General features: G+C 45.1%; 1 protein-coding gene across 1 annotated transcript; it reads left to right on the top strand.

Annotated features, from left to right (window-relative positions):
- Positions 1 to 358: 358 nt before the first annotated feature.
- On the top strand, positions 359 to 3,871 carry LOC127296155 (transcription factor AIG1). The gene is made up of 2 exons (XM_051326183.2): positions 359 to 1,525; positions 2,977 to 3,871. The coding sequence occupies exons 1-2, from the start codon at positions 836 to 838 to the stop codon at positions 3,496 to 3,498; spliced, it is 1,212 nt and encodes a 403-aa protein (XP_051182143.1). The 5' UTR covers positions 359 to 835; the 3' UTR covers positions 3,499 to 3,871.
- The last annotated feature ends 13,308 nt before the right edge of the window (positions 3,872 to 17,179 follow it).

Here is a 17,179-nt window from a genome sequence, read left to right as displayed (position 1 = left end):
ACCTGGTGTAGATTGACAGAATTGATTAATTAGTGTGTATAATCTCTTGCTGCGCCACCACAGGGTGGAGGAGTGTATAGCAAGACAGAATGATTGTGTCTCTCGGGGAGGCGGGCGGGAGGAGGAGGCGTGGATTGGTAAAGTGAAGGGGGTGCTGCAGAACATGGGCCTTGACCGACGCATTCTTCGATCCACACGCATGAGTACACATGACACATACGCACAAAGGCACAGTGCGCGCGCGAGTACTCTCCTTCCTCCCTCTCCCCTTTCATGCAACAATCTTTTGGCTTTCCCGACCTCCCTTTTGCTGCCTCTTCCTTCTCGCAGACCTGATCGATCAGCTCTCCATCTCCCCACTCCCCTTCTCCTCCTAGCTTTCTCCTCCTGTCTCCATTACTCCGGCCTAGTTATTATGTTACCCTACTAGCCTTTGCCCCCACAAGGCCATCGAAAGGCGTGGCAGCCAAGTTACACTACCAGGTCGGCCGGCCGGCGAGGAGAGAAAAGGCGAGACCTTTTTTCTTCTTCTTATGAGAGAGAGAGAGAGAGGAATCGGGGAGGGAGGTGGAGGTGGCCATAATTCTTGCGAGCTAGCGCGCGCGCGGCCGAGCAAGATCATAAGCCAAAGACAAAAAGGCCGAAAGGCGAATCATGCTGCCACATGCCACACCCTATACAAAAGCTAGCCCTAGAGCGACCAGCAGAAGCATCCATCCATCTCGCCGATCGCCCACGCAAACTCCCGACTTAGCTACATACTAGATAGATCCAGCGGCCGGCTTCCATCGTGTTGTTGCTTCCGCTCCGATCCAGTCGATCGATCCATCGGTCCATGGGAGCTCATGGAGATCGCCGCCGCCACCGTCGTGAGGAGGTGGGGGTGCTGCTGGATGAAGACGAGGAGTTCGAGCAGCACGGGGGAGGCTGCGGTGGCGGAGCGACGAGTGGGGTGGTGGAGCATGAATTAGAATTAGGCCAAGATGGTGGAGGCGGCATGGTGTTCGAGGCGAGCAGCAGCGTGGGGAGCGTGAGTGCGACCATGGGCCCGCCCCCGATCATGTGCTGGCCGCCGCCGGCCCCGTCGCTGTCGTCGCAGCAGCAACAGCTCCACCACCATAACCTAGTCAGCGACGGCGGCGGCGGCGGCCAGGGCCCCTTCTTCCCGATGCTACCGCCGCTGCCTCCGCAGCCTCCTCCGCCGCCGCCCTTCTTTGCGGACTTCTACGCCAGACGCGCGCTCCAGTTCGCCTACGACCACTCGGGCGGCGCGTCCTCCTCGTCCGACCCGCTCGGCGGCTTCGGCGCCGGGCTCTACATGGGCCACCACGGCCACGGCATGATGATGCCGCCGCCCTTCGGGCCGTCGCCGTTCGGGGACTTCGGGCGGATGACGGCGCAGGAGATCATGGACGCCAAGGCCCTGGCCGCGTCCAAGAGCCACAGCGAGGCCGAGCGCCGCCGCCGCGAGCGGATCAACTCTCACCTCGCCCGCCTCCGCAGCCTCCTCCCCAACACAACCAAGGTATACTCTCCGGCTGCATAAATTCATGCATGCACCACCGCATATCCATTGTCCAAGCTACCATGTGTCCACTTCTTCATACCCCAACCAACATGCATGTGTGTGTGCATGCGCGCGAAGTCCAAGTCTCAAACACTCCATTGCCGGCTCTGCATTCCATGGTGTATTGTAATCATAGGGGTGAACCGAGCTAGGAGACAACGGGAGCCGCCTAGTTGACACGAAAAAGCGAGACCAGCCCGGCCGGGAAGGAAACAAAAAGCTTGCAACTCGAGCGCTGCTGCTGGGCGCCGGCCTCTCGGAGGAGAGACAAACGCGCGAGCTCGTGTCAGGGACACTCGCAGAGCACCGGCAAGAAAGCTGGCCATCTCGAGAGATCCTGCATGCTGGTGATTACCGCCCTGCTCCCAAGAATTCTACTAAACCTAGAGATCCTTCTGCAAGCCTAGCTATTCCCAAACAAGCCAAGACTAGGGTACACCATATCCTATGCCACTCAGCCACTGAGCTAAATCCCCTGGTGTTAAGAAAGCTGGTAGTGCTAGTAGCATGCATGGACCAAGTAGGTTTTAGATTTGCATCTCAAGATCTTTACGGTCAAAAAAGCAGCAATGCACTGCTGTTACCCTGTTCCAGTTTTGCTCTAGTGTTTTGTCCAAAAGTGTGTTGATTTTTCGACGGTGGATAAGTAGAAACACATATAGCTAGCTAGTGCTGCACGTATATAAACCCCAGGACCAGGACTAGGAGCAGGCCGGAGGTAGCTTAGGCCGGATTTGACCGTGGGCATTGTAGGCGTGATAACAGAAGTATAAAGAATACGCAGAGTGGCGATCGATGGCTTGGTGCCCCACTAAACATGCACCAAAAGGAAGAAACACACAGATCAGTTGTGGAAGCGTGCATTCGAGCACCACCAACAGCAGCCAAGCCATGCACTAGTAAGCATTTTTTTTTCCGTATTGATTACGCGCTGTTTGTGGAGATATCGAGTTCGAGTGAGTCCCACGCTCACTCACTCGTCCGCTAGGAGGCATGCATGCCACGGCACGGCACGGCCACGAACCCCTTTTAAAAAAACGTTGACCAACGGGGGAATGATCCCTCCCTTGGCTATACGTTGTTAGGTAGGATGAGACTTTCCCGGTTTATTCGCTCCTGCAGCGAAATTACCGCGCATGGAGCAATCGAACCCGGGTGGGCTGGCTGCGCACTCGCTTGCCTTGCCACTGAGCTAGAACTCAGTTCTCGCCACGAACCCCTTTTCGCCCTGCATGCGTACGCCACATCCATCATTCCCCCCATCCCATGCATGCGTCCTCCTCCCGTCACATTATAGCAAGCTCATCCTTGCTTCCATCCATTTAACTACTGCTCAACTAGCTCGCTCGCGTGCGTGCGTCTTCCTTTCCTTGCGATTTACGTATGTCTACGTGTTGGTATATCTGCAGACGGACAAGGCGTCGCTGCTAGCGGAGGTGATCCAGCACGTCAAGGAGCTCAAGCGGCAGACGTCGGAGATCCGGGAGGAGGCCTGCCCGCTCCCCACCGAGTCCGACGAGCTCACCGTCGACGCCTCCAGCGACGACGACGGCCGCCTCCTCGTCCGCGCGTCCCTCTGCTGCGACGACCGCGCCGACCTCCTGCCCGACCTCATCCGCGCGCTCAAGGCGCTCCGCCTCCGCGCGCTCAAGGCCGAGATCACCACCCTCGGCGGCCGCGTCAAGAACGTGCTCCTCGTCACCGAGGACGACACCCTCGCCCCGTGCGGCGACGACGAGGACGGCGCGCCGACGCCCATGTCGCCGCAGCACACCGTCGCGTCCATCCAGGAGGCGCTCAGGGCGGTCATGGAGCGCACCTCTTCCTCGCCCGGCGGCGGCGGCGAGGACTCCGGGGGATCGGCCAGCGGCGGGCTCAAGCGGCAGCGCACCACCAGTCTCTCGGCCATCCTCGAGAACCGCTCCATCTAGGCTAATTAACATCAATTCATCCGCGTACGTGATGATCTTTCGATCAGATGTGCAATACCAAAGGAAACGGGAGGAGGAAACACAACGTACATGCACCAGAGTACCCCTCATAGTATCTCAGTCTCATAGTTGATGACAGTAATACCGCGCACCTAGCTGCTAGTCATGGATCATTTGTTCCGATCCACAAGTGCCAAGTGCGCTACTGTTTCTCGCCTCATTTCGATTAGTTTTCCCCCCAATTGATTTATACTAGTCTTTCTTTTGTTTGTGTGATTGACGAATTAGCTTGGTGGTGTGTGTACGTATCTCTTGATGGGATTGATCTCAGGGGTCAATACAAATCTTCTAGTCCCGGCCTCTTCTAGATGGAGCTTTTTTTTTTTTGAACTCCTTGCACATTAAACTTCTCAGGATGAAAACATGTTTAAACAAGCATTGTACTGCTATAACGCATGCAAAAAAAATTTGCTATAGCATGTTTAAGTATTTGGAGATGTTCTTTCTTTTCAAGAACAGTTTGGTTGGAGATGTAACTATCAAATATATATGCTTCTATTCATCTATTCGAAACAGTGTACTAATGCATATTTTATGAATGTTGCTACATGGTACTAGTACACATGACTGATTAATGCATGTTCTATAAGACTATAACTACAATCGATCTATCAAAATCACCTCAACAACACTCATTAGCTAGACAAAGGAGACTTGGAATATTTTAAAAAGTGATAAAATAATGTAAAATTGGATTAAAACATTTTTTGAAAGATATATAAAACATGCATAATCTTCTATTGTTTAAAATTTATATATTCTAAAAGACCCGACCGTTCTCACAAAAATAAATTTCAAAATAAAAAATGGTAATGCAATTAATTTGAAATATATATTTCAAAATTTGGGAAATACTTTTCCCAAAATCTCAGCACGCTTTATGTTGTTCTCATATCTTATAGATTACATGGAGGTGATATGGCAGACACGTAGACCTTTACATCATTTAGAACAACTTTTAATTGGTCAAAATCCATTTAGAACGGTTCCACTGGACATTCCACTCACTTTGAACCATTTATATCTTAGAGGTGTCTCTACATATGACCTCTACAACATAAATGCTAGAAAATACATAATTCAATTTCTCAAAATTACCAAAAAAGTGGTTTATTCTAAACTATGAATTAAAACTTTAACTAGGAAAAATGCTTTCGAAAAACACGCAAACACATTCCGTATTTTCTTACATTTCAAAATTTGACAATTCACATCTTCATTTTAAAAAACTCCCTTCTCACCAAATTATCTCGAAAGTTAAATCTCAAAGTAAAAAGGGTTCATGCTTTTATAATCATGAAACTGGTTTTACTTTAAACTTTGTAAAATTACTTTTCCTAGGATATCATCATTTTTTGTCTTTCAAAGCTCTTATATGACATATGGTTGTGATGTGACAAACAAGTTGACCCCTCATCATCTAAAAAAATCTTTCAATTGGTCCAACTCACTTTAGAATGGTCCCATAGGGCATTCTTCTTGGGGTTGAGACTTGAGAGTTCAATTTGTCCACTTTATAGTTCCGATGTATATTATGCGACCTTAGCAAATAGTGGGACTCGGGGGGTGTGAACATACATTTTACTCTTTTATGTACTTTGAAAGAAAATATATGTGTAGTAAACAACCACTCGCGCAAGGTCAAAGTTGCGGGAAAAATGCATTTTATTGTCTATTGGCACAATGACGCATACCTCGTCACGACATCACTAGTAGTAAAAACGTTATAGGGGGGCGCTCATTGGCAGCGACCAGTCTAAACGGCGACCGATATTAGTAGTCGCGAGCCAAAACGCGCACGCAACTGGTATGCGTGTAATGGTAGCGTAGCGAAGAGTAGCGCATGAGATTAGTATATGGGGCCCGACGGTACACGGGTCCAAAAAGTACCTCCAGCGCACGTCAATGGGGGCACGTGAATGTTATCTCCATAACGGTCGTGTGTTATATTGGGCTGATGAACGCGAATTAGCCAAAATACTAGTCGCGTGCCTCATTTTGGGCATCCTACACTACTAATCTCAGAATTTGCACCTTCCCCTTGGATCGATATCGCTTTTTTAGTTTTGAAAAAATAAAAAAAAATTGACAAAAAATTTAAAACATAAAATATTTCGAGATGGTCCAGGAAAAGAAAGGGGCAAAACGTGATAGTCGCATGGACTGCGTACTTTTTCCTCTGCGAAGCTAGTGATACGATATCCAGAGCTACCGAACCAGTGAACCTTAAATACAGATCTTGGAAAGATACTGGTAGCTCGAACTGCAGGACAGCTTAGAAAAGGGGGGAATAAATGCAGCAAAATTGGGTCATGATGCGTTCCATTTGTCGCTTCCTCTCTGAGTTTCTGGTTTCTGAAACCGAAGACTGCACTGCACTGTTTTGGGCGTTGCATGACGCCAAGCCGTACGTGGCCAACCGATCCATGCACGCAGACGGTTATATGTACGGCACTGTCGACGTCTCAGTAGATTTTCTTAAATCTTGGTCGATTTTTTAACTATTGGTTTTTATAGTTTCCCAGAGGGCTGTTCGTTTTTAGTCGTAGTCAATTTCTGAACCGGCTCAAAATTCAGCACTTCGTTCATTTTCTTTCTTAGTGTTCTTTCATCTACCACGACCGCTCCTCAATCCAAACTCACGTCTGTCATCACTCATCATTTCTCGAGTAGTTGTATGATCGGCAAATACACCGTAGAGGGTACCACATGGCATGTAGAGAAAGTAGGGTGTAGAGTGGGGAGATACAAGTTACCCAGTTTTAGATCCCACAATGGTTACAAGATACTACTGCTGCTGTAATTCACTATAAGATAACAAGTGCGTGATTTTAATGAGAGATTCGTGTATGTTGTCTCCCTCAAAGGTTTTCTAGATCTGGCTTATAAAAGTGTTAGGATTTAGGGTTTACATGAACGAGTTCTAGCGGAACACTACTAGTCCATCCTATACTTGCCGTGGACGGTAAGGGCATCTCCAGCAACGCGACACAAATGGACGATGAGCGACCGTTTGCGTCCGCCTTGACCGAAAATGCGTCTGGCACCATCTCTAGTGGCGCGACGCAAAGTGACCGGGCCGTCCGCAGAGACGCAAACCTGCCGCATATTTGCGTCTCTGCGGACGCTGCGCGGACACGCAAAGTGTCCGCTCGCGTCTCCACCGGGCCCGCCTGGCAGCGAGTCTGCATCGAGGGCATCGCTTCGGCGTCTACACCGCAGCCTTCGCCATCAATGGCGTGACTGCCTGTTCTGCGCGCGCACTGGCGGGCGGCAACTGGGCTTCTGCGCCGCATTCAATGGCATCGTATCCCACGCGCGGCCTCCCTTAAAAGTTCACCGGCCGCGTTCCTCCTTCGCCCACACCTCCACTCGCACCACCACCACTGCAGCGCCATGGGGAAGAAGAACGACTTCGAGGCCTCCGGCAGCGGCAGCAAGAGGGTGTCGCTCCCCGTCACGCTGGGGAGGCTCATGCGCGACAAATGGTCGTCGTGCGAGGCCTGGTCCGGCGTGCAACTGCCTGGCGGCTGGCGGCTTAGCTGCCGCCGGGTGCCTATCCCTCCAGTCCCTTTGCGTGAGCCTGATCGGAGCGCGGAGATCCGGCGAAGGAGGCGGTACCTTCCGCCGGACCTCCACGCCGATCCGGCGTACGCCATCGACTCTGAAAGTTGGCGTAGGTATCTGTCGACCGAGAAGATAGGAGAAGAAGGGCGGGCTTCATGGGCGACAGGGATTTTCCCTTCGCGGCTGCACCGCCAACTCGTCCACGAAGACAGGAGGCGCCGACGTGTCGTCAGCAGGCGCCGACGCGCGCGTAGTACAACGACGATGACAACCGCGACGACCACGACGACGACGCTGATACGTCCAAAACGTATCTACTTTCCCGAACACTTTTGCTATTGTTTTGCCTCTAATTTGTGTATTTTGGATACAACTAATTAACACGGACTAACGCTGTTTTCAGCAGAATTGCTCTGGTGTCTTGTTTTTGTGCAGAAATTCAACTTTCAGGAAAATCCCCGGAATTTATGTCGAAGGGCCTATTTTTCCAGAAGAATGACGGAGCCAGAAGGGCAGACCTGGGGGAGGCCCAGGCCCCCCAGACACTAGGCCGGCGCGGCCTGGAGGGGGGGCGCGCAGCCCTAGTGTGTGGCCTCCTCGGCTGGCCTCTGACGCCCTCCTCTGGACTACTTAAGGGTTTCGATCTAAAAACGCGAGACGGGAAGTCGAAGTCGCCAGAAACCATCCAGTACGCCGCCACCGTCGCGAAACTCCGTCTCGGGACCAGAAACTCCGTTCTGGCACTCCGCCGGGACGGGGAATTGGAGTCATCACCACCGACGCCTCTCCATCGACCAGCAATGTTTCCCCCATCCATGTGTGAGTAATTCCCCCGCTTTAGGCTGAAGGGGATGGTAGGGATTGGATGAGATTGGTCATGTAATAGCATAAGATTGTTAGGGCATAGTGCCTAGTGTCCGTAATTGGTACTTTGATGATATTGTTGCAACTTGTTATGCTTAATGCTTGTCACTAGGGCCCGAGTGCCATGAACTCAGATCTGAACATGTTATTGTTTCATGATGATATGCATTGTTTTATGATCTTACCTGCAAGTTGTATACACATGTCGCTGTCCGGAACCCGAGGCCCCAAAGTGACAGAAATTGGGACAACCAGAGGGGAAGGCAGTGATGTGAGGATCACATGTGTTCACGGAGTGTTAATGCTTTGCTCCGGTACTCTATTAAAAGGAGTACCTTAATTTCCAGTAGATTCTCTAGAGGCCCGGCTGCCACCGGCTGGTAGGACAAAAGATGTTGTACAAGTTTCTCATTGCGAGCACGTACGACTATATACGGAACACATGCCTATGGATTGCTTAGTACTTGGACACCGTTTTATTATTATCTGCAAATACCCTGCTTTGATTGTTACATGAGTTTCTCTCATCCATGCAACGCCCGTCATCCATCCCTGTGCCTACAGTATTTAATCCTGCTGTTTACTATAATCACTACTGCTGTCTTTGTTACACTGCTGCTGTTATTTCACTACTGCTACTGCTATAAACTGTTACTACTGATAAACTCTTGCAAGCAAGTCTGTTTCCAGGTGCAGCTGAATTGACAACTCCGCTGTTAAGGCTTTCAAGTATTCTTTGGCTCCCCTTGTGTCGAATCAATAAATTGGGTTTTACTTCCCGCGAAGACTGTTGCGATCCCCTATACTTGTGGGTCATCAAGACTATTTTTTGGCGCCGTTGCCGGGGAGCATAGCTTTATTTGGAAGTTCACTTGGATTGATATTGTTCGCTGCAAATTCTCCATCATGGGTAAATCTCGCGATCCTAAAGTCGCCATATTACCATCCACTACAAGAAAAGGTACAACTCTGAGTACCTCTGCTGCTCTTGATTCACCATTTGTGATAAGTCAACTTGTTTCACCACCGCAAGCTTCACTTGCTGGTACTTCTGCTGAATCTGAAAATTCTTATAATATTGATAATGTTTCTGCTGTGCTTGATGATAGTGGTTCATTGGGATCTTTTCTAGATGCTACAATTGCTAGGTCTAGACAAATTGAAAATACTGAAACTCCTAATGAAAATGCTGCTACACCTGTTAATTCACCTGAGTCTGTTGAATATTGTAGTGATGATCCTGATGAGGATTATGTGGAACTTGATGATGATTTTATTGATAAATGCAATGCTACTACTGATGCAAGAAAAATTTAAAAGTTGCTTGCACAACATACTGTTAGATATAAGCTATCCCCTGATCCTAAATTTGCCACATCTCCTATAAACATTAAGGATAAAGATTATGATTTTTCTCTTGATCTATCTCATATAGCTATTATTGAGAAAACACCCTTTTGTGGTACTGAAAAACAAAGTGCTGCAGAACATATGAATGAACTTTCTACTTTGAGTAGCTTGTTTTCTGATGATGTCAAGATGCGTACTTATTTTGTTGCTAAAATTTTTCTTTTCTCATTAAAGGATGATGCTAAAACTTGGTATAATAGTTTTCCTCCTGGTTCTATTAATAGTCCAAGTGATTTGCTTGATGTTTTCTTTCGGAAATACTTTCCTGCTAGTGCTCAACATGCTGCTTTGCAGAAAATTTATAGCTCTGACCAGGAAGATGGAGAGAAATTGCCTGAGACATGGGCAAGATTTTGTTCTCTTATCAGAGCTCGACCTGGACATGATTTAGAGAAGCATGATTTACTTGATATATTTTATAGTGGACTAACCGTTGAGTCTATAGCATATCTGGATAGTTGTGCTGGTTGTGTTTGCAGGAAAAGAACTCCAGACGAAGCTGAAGAATTATTGGCTAAAATAGGCCGGAATTATGATGGTTGGACTACACCTGAACCAACTCCGACGCCGATATTGAAGAAGAGGGGTTTAATTAAATTAAATGATGAAGTTATGAGGGAAGCCAAGAAATCTCTTAAGGAGAAAGGTATTAAATCTGAAGATGTGAAGAATTTACCTCCCATAGAAGATTTATGTAAGATAATTCCCCCTTCATCCATGATTGAGGTAAACTCTCTTCAACGCTTTACTAGGGAAGATATTCCATATTCAAAACCTCCTGCTCAATGCTTAGATGAGTTTGATAATTATATTGTTAAGCAAGAAAATTTTAATATGAGAGTAGAGAATCATTTAATGGAAAATTCTCAAACTATTAGCAATTTGCATGATATTGTGGATAGAACCTCCAATGATGTTAAGATGCTTGTTAAACATTTTCATATGGTTCAAACTCAAATTGATCAACTCACTAAAGTGCAAAATGACTTGTTAAAAAATAGTTCTAAAGAGAGACATGCTTATGAAGTAACAACTAGAGGCGGTGTTTCCACTCAGGATCCTCTATATCCTGAGGGGCATCCCAAGAGAGTTGAACAAGATTCTCAACGAATTGAACCTAGTGCTCCTTTTAAGAAAAAGAAGAAGAAACATAAAACTGTTGTAGAATCCTCTGAACCTGTTAATGATCCTAATAGTATTTCTATTTCTGATGCTGAAACTGAAAGTGGTAATGAACATGATAATGATAATGATAAGAATGATGCTTCTGATAAAGAAGAGGGTGAAGATGAACCTGAAAAGCATGCTAAAAATAAAAAAGTATACTAATGAAGATTTTACTACTAAGAAACATGGTAATGAAAGAGAACCTTGGGTTCAAAAGCAAATGCCTTTTCCTGCTAAAAAACTAAAATCAAAGGAAGAAGAACACTATAATAAATTTTGCAATTGGATGAAACCTTTATTCTTGCAAATCCCTTTGACTGATGCTATTAAATTGCCACCTTATTCAAAGTATATGAAAGATATTGTCTCTAATAAAAGGAAAATTCCTAATGAGGAGATTTCCACTATGCTTGCTAATTACTCTTTCAATGGCAAAGTTCCAAAGAAGTTGGGCGACCCAGGTATACCGACCATTCCTTGTTCTATTAAGAATAATTATGTTAGAACTGCTCTATGTGATTTGGGAGCCGATGTTAGTGTTATGCCTTTTTCTCTTTACAAGAGACTTTATTTAGATAAGTTGATACCGACTGATATATCTTTGCAAATGGCTGATAAATCTACTGCTATTCCTGTTGGTATATGTGAGGATGTTCCTGTTCAAGTTACTAATAACTGCTTGATATTAACTGATTTTGTTGTGTTGGAAATGCCTGAAGATGATAATATGTCTATTATTCTTGGGAGACCTTTTCTTAACACCGCAGGGGCTGTTATTGATTGCAATAAAGGAAAAGCTACTTTCAATGTTGATGACAAGGAGCATACCGTTTATTTTCCCAAGAGGATTGATAAAGTATGTGGAGTTAATACCATTTCTAATGTGAGAACTATCAAAGTTGGAGCTATTGATTGTCCTATATATGAGCCTAAAGAAGGATATCAAAATATTATGATTGGATCCATATCAATACAATTCAAGGTAACATGATTGATTTGAGGTTTATTTCTTCTTATGCTATGTAAAATTTATTTGGTGGCAAGACTTGATCAACCTTGTTAACAAATACTTTTTATATGCATAGAGGAGCTAAAAAACATTTCTTTCTTCCTCCACATGTTCTACTTGCTGTAGCACTTTTGTTTTGCAAAGTTCTTTAGTCAATTAGAGTTTTCAAAATCTTTTTCTGCCAGTAATAATAAATTTAATACCCAGAAATGTGCATTTTTCAAAGTTTTCAAAAATTCACAAAAATATACCGTTGGTCTTATTTTTCGAAGACGCACCTGGGAGCACCTGGGGATGACCAGTGGGGCACCCCAGGGTGGCACCCCACAGGCCGGCGCGGCCAGCAAGGGGGCGCGCCACCCTGGTGTGTGGGCCCCTCCTTGCCCCACTTATTCATCTCTTCCTCCCATTCTCTTCTCTCTCCCGAAAAAACTCGCACCAGCTTTCTCTCACTCGCGTTTCTGCTCAAGAGCTCAAGATTTCTCGATCTCTTTGCTCAACCCAGATTTCTGTCTGAAATTTGTCACATTCGTTCTCCGGTATGTGACTCCTCCGATTATCCAAGTAGAATTTTGTTTGGTTGAGTATATCTTGAATATTTTGCTGCTGTAGGTAACATGTTTAGTGAGCTTGCATGCTTGTTCTAAGCTGTAGAAACTAGTTTTGATGCATGATTAGTACTCTAGCAAGTTCCTATAGTAGTTTCCCTCAATTATATGTCACCAAATCAAATTTTATAATGATTGTTGAAAAATTTCAGAAAAGGAAGATGGATAATTATAACTTTGGAGAAGTGTTTGAAAGAGAGACGACAAGCACGGGGAGGCCTTCTAGGACCGCCACCCGATTCAGGCGATCCTATAATGAGGACGTCATCGCACCGAGCTTCGAACCCGAGGAGGACAATGGAGTCCCTTACGCTTCATCTTTCCCATGTTATAACTTTTTGAGTAATGCAGGGTTGCTGAATGATTTCTTGACCCTCGTCGGTAAGGTGGGCTTAACCACCTATATGGGAGATGAGAGGGAGCAGTACCACATGCTCACTAAAATCTTTGTTGAGAGCTTTAAGTTCAACAACAAGCACTATCACCCGATAGTTGCATTCAAGATCTATGGTAATCCTGTTACTATGAAGTTAGAGGATTTTTGTATTGCATTGGATATTGCCCCTGCAGGTACAGCGAAGAAGATCGAGGACAATCCCAAGGCTTTGCTGGAGCTCTATCGGGAGATCACAAATGATGATTGCCGCACCATTCAGCGTGGCAACATAAGAAACATTCAACTCCCCGCCATTAAGTATTTTGCTTATTATCTTGCTACTAGCATTCTTGGTAGGGAGAACACTAGCAATATCTCTAGCTATCATCTCGCTTTCTTAATTGCTGCACTCACTGGAGAGACACCTTATCATCTTGGTGCTCTTGTTGCTCGCCGTTTGTCTAATAGGGGGCCTATTTTTGGAGGAATTATTGCGTAACGCATTTTAGCATATCTAGATCTTCCTCTTGACCCTACTGATGTGAAATTAACTCCTATAAGGCTTGATATTGCTGCTATGAAGAGTCATCAATTTGTTACAACTGACTCTAGTTTAGATAATATGGTCTATAGAATGTTGTTTGCTGACGGGGATGAGAGGGAAATCCCTTTGCCACAGCCAGATTTGTTCAGTGTTGACAGGAAACCATGGTCGCGCTCTAAGGAGGAGGTGGATGAGCAACTAAAGATACAGGGCTTCCACCAGCAGCATGACTCTGAGGACGCCGAGCCCTCCTATGACTACACCGTCACGTATCCTGGTGCTTCTTCCAGCACATACCCGGATCAGGATCCATCTTCGTCGTACTACGGAGGTGCCACTTCATGGGCACCATGGGATTGAACTCCACTTAGACCAAAAGCCTAAGCTTGGGGGGAGGTATACCGGCATCACTCATTCTTTGCATATTATAGTTGCTGGATACTTGTACATACTTGTTTAGCTTCTTTAAGTGGTTTTCTAATAAGAGGGAGGTGATATTTGGGGAAGTGCTGCCTGAAAACAGATTCTGGACTGATACCAAAAAAATTCTCAAAAACAGCCAGAACGTTATTTTGCGAAGCCAATTTTTTGTGCATGTTCCCCAGGTTTTTATATAATTTTCAGTAGTTTAACACATTTCGAGCTGAGCAGCGGACGAATTTCTTAAAAATCGATTACTGTACTGCTGTCAAGTTTGACGAATTCCTGCTGCTTTGTGTTTATGTGACTCTTCTAGTTTTCATTTTCTTGTTTTTGCTTTGTTTCTTTCCTAAAACACAAAAAGACCAAAAATATTTCTCTTGTTTCTCTTCACCATTTTCTTATTTTGGTTTCTTGCTTTTATTTTGCTTTATTTGCTATCGTTGGTTTGCTATAAGAAAATCCAAAAAGATTTTGCTTTGTTTGCTTGTTTCCTTTTGTTCTTGTTTCCAATTCGAAAACACCAAAAATATTTGCTGTTCTTCTTTGGTTTTGTAAAGTTCATTATGAGTTCAATGGTCTTCGGTGGCTGGAGCGTGGTTTTCATTTCATATTATTCAAGCTACACAAGTGAAAGGCAATAATGACGATATACGACAATTCGACTGTGGTGAGAGGCTGGTATGAACTCTATTTGTTTTCATTTTTGTACATATACTCATCCACATGAGCATGCTTAGTTGGTTCATGTGAGGTATATGTCATTTAAGAAAGTCTAGTAGTTCATGATCTCTCATGTTTAGCTCCAGTTTATTAATATGAGTAGCGTGTCATGGATGTTTGCTTGCATTGTTTTATTTATAAATAGGTATGACATTGTGGTATCCTCCTCTGAATAATTCATTTGAATCGACTTGGCACATGCTCACGCATGCATATGACTGAACAAAAGTCAATTAAGCCTCGATGATTTACTTTGCCTCAGAGTTCTTGTATCACTTTTATGCCTCCGTTAATTTATTTTGTCGCAAGCATGATTATGACAGTGACTGCTCTCTTGATTGTCGCTCCCCAGTCTATTGCTAGCCTTCACTTGTACTGAGCGGGAACGCTGCTCATGCTTCCAAACCCCTGAAAACCAAGTTATTCCAGAGTGTCCACTATAAATACCTATGCATGGCATTTCAAACCATTCCAAGTAAATTCTCATGCGCTACCTTTAAACCTTCAAAATGCTTCTCAATTTGTGTTAATGTTTTATAGCTCATGAGGAAGTATGTGGTGTTTATCCTTCAACCTTGTCATTTACTTTTGACAGACTCTCTTCACATGTTTTGCCCTGATTCATCAGTAAGCAACTTAATTTTGCAAATAGACACTCCTCCATGGTATGAGATTGATGGAAGGCACCCGAGGATTCGGTTAGCCATGGCTTGTGTAAGCAAAGGTTGGGGGGAGTGTCACTCATAATAAAAACTAAAGTACATGTGTAAACAAAAGAGAAGAGGGATGATCTACCTTGCTGGTAGAAATAACGTCCTTCATGGGAGCCGCTCTTGAAAGTCTGGTTGGCGAGGTAGTTGGTGTACCCATTACCATTTGTTGACAACAACAAACACCTCTCAAAATAATTTTACTCCTGTTTTAAAAATGAAAAGCTCTAGCGCATGTTAATCCCTGCTTCCCTCTACGAAGGGTCAATCTTTTACTTTCATGTTGTGTCACCATTCTTTCTTTGAGCACTTTCTTGAGAGCACAACTGTCATTCTTAGTATAATATGCTTGTCCCAAAATATGATTGATTGTGGTATAACTTTGATGCTTTTATCTTTGACAATCTCTATTTATAGTCTTTCTATGAACTTCAGAGGTGCTCGAGCATTTATGTTTTGCTGTACAAATACGGGCAAGCGAGATACCACTTTATCATACCCTTTTATGAACATTGCAATCCTGCTGATAGACATGATTCATGATGCTTATTATTAATTTGTTGGTACCTTTCCATGATTGACATAGCTATTGGATGATCTTATTTGCATGTATCTTATTATGAATTGCCTAAGTACTTGTCCATATCATGAGAATATTTGCATCATATGAACAAATGTGTTCGTGAAAGTTCTTTTATCGCACTCAGTTGTTAACTGAATTGCTTGAGGACAAGCAATAAGCTAAGCTTGGGGGGAGTTGATACGTCCAAAACGTATCTACTTTCCCGAACACTTTTGCTATTGTTTTGCCTCTAATTTGTGCATTTTGGATACAACTAACACAGACTAACGCTGTTTTCAGCAGAATTGCTCTGGTGTCTCGTTTTTGTGCAGAAATTCAACTTTCAGGAAAATCCCCAGAATTTATGTCGAAGGGCCTATTTTTCCAGAAGAATGACGGAGCCAGAACGGCAGACCTGGGGGAGGCCCAGGCCCCCCAGACACTAGGCCGGCGCGGCCTGGAGGGGGGGCGCACCGCCCTAGCGTGTGGCCTCCTCGGCTGGCCTCTGACGCCCTCATCTGGACTACTTAAGGGTTTCGATCTAAAAACACGAGACGGGAAGTCGAAGTCGCCAGAAACCATCCAGTATGCCGCCACCGTCGCGAAACTCCGTCTCGGGACCAGAAACTCCGTTCTGGCACTCCGCCGGGACGGGGAATTGGAGGAGATCATCGCCATCATCACCACTGACGCCTCTCCATCGACCAGCAATGTTTCCCCCATCCATGTGTGAGTAATTCCCCCGCTATAGGTGATGACCCACAAGTATAGGGGGTGTATCGTAGTATCTTCGATAAGTAAGAATGTCGATCCCAACAAGGAGCAGAAGGTGTTGACAAGCAGTTTCGATGAAGGATTCACTGTAAATGCTCACAGACAAGTATTCAGGGGGTTTTGATGTAGCAGATGAATAAAGTACGAGTAAGTAAAGTGCGAGAGTAACAATTGCAGCGAGTGGCCCAATCCTTTTTAGCACAAAGGACAAGCCGGTTTGTTTACTTATAATGACCAAACGTTCTCGAGGACACACGGGATTTTTAGTCTAGTGCTTTCGCTACATACGACTAATTAATCTTCATTGTTTTGATAAGTGTTGTGTGGGTGAACCTGTGCTAATGTACCACCCTTCCTAGGACTAATACATACTTGTGATTATACCCCTTGCAAGCATCCGCAACTACAAGAAAGTAATTAAGATAAATCTAACCACAGCCTTAAACTCTGAGATCCTGCTATCCCTCCTGCATCGATATACCAACGGGGGTTTAGGTTTCTGTCACTCCGGCAACCCCGCAATTGGCAAACGAGTACAAGATGCATTCCCCTAGGCCCATAAAGGTGAAGTGTCGTGTAGTCGACGTTCACACGACACCACTAGAAGAATAACACCACAACTTAAATATCATAACATTGAATATTACTCAACCATACTTCACTACTAACATTTAGACTTCACCCATGTCCTCAAGAACTAAACAAACTACTCACGAGACATCATATAGAACATGATCAGAGATGATATGATGATGAATAACAATCTGAACATAAACCTTGGTTCAACGGTTTCACTCAATAGCATCAATAACAAGTAGAAATCAACACCGGGAGAGTTTCCCCTATCAAACAATCAAGATCAAACCCAAATTGCTACAGCGGTGACG

Source organism: Lolium perenne, chromosome 4, assembly GCF_019359855.2.
Source record: "Lolium perenne isolate Kyuss_39 chromosome 4, Kyuss_2.0, whole genome shotgun sequence".
Classification (NCBI taxonomy): domain Eukaryota; kingdom Viridiplantae; phylum Streptophyta; class Magnoliopsida; order Poales; family Poaceae; genus Lolium; species Lolium perenne.
This window is presented reverse-complemented; position numbering and strand designations above follow the sequence as displayed.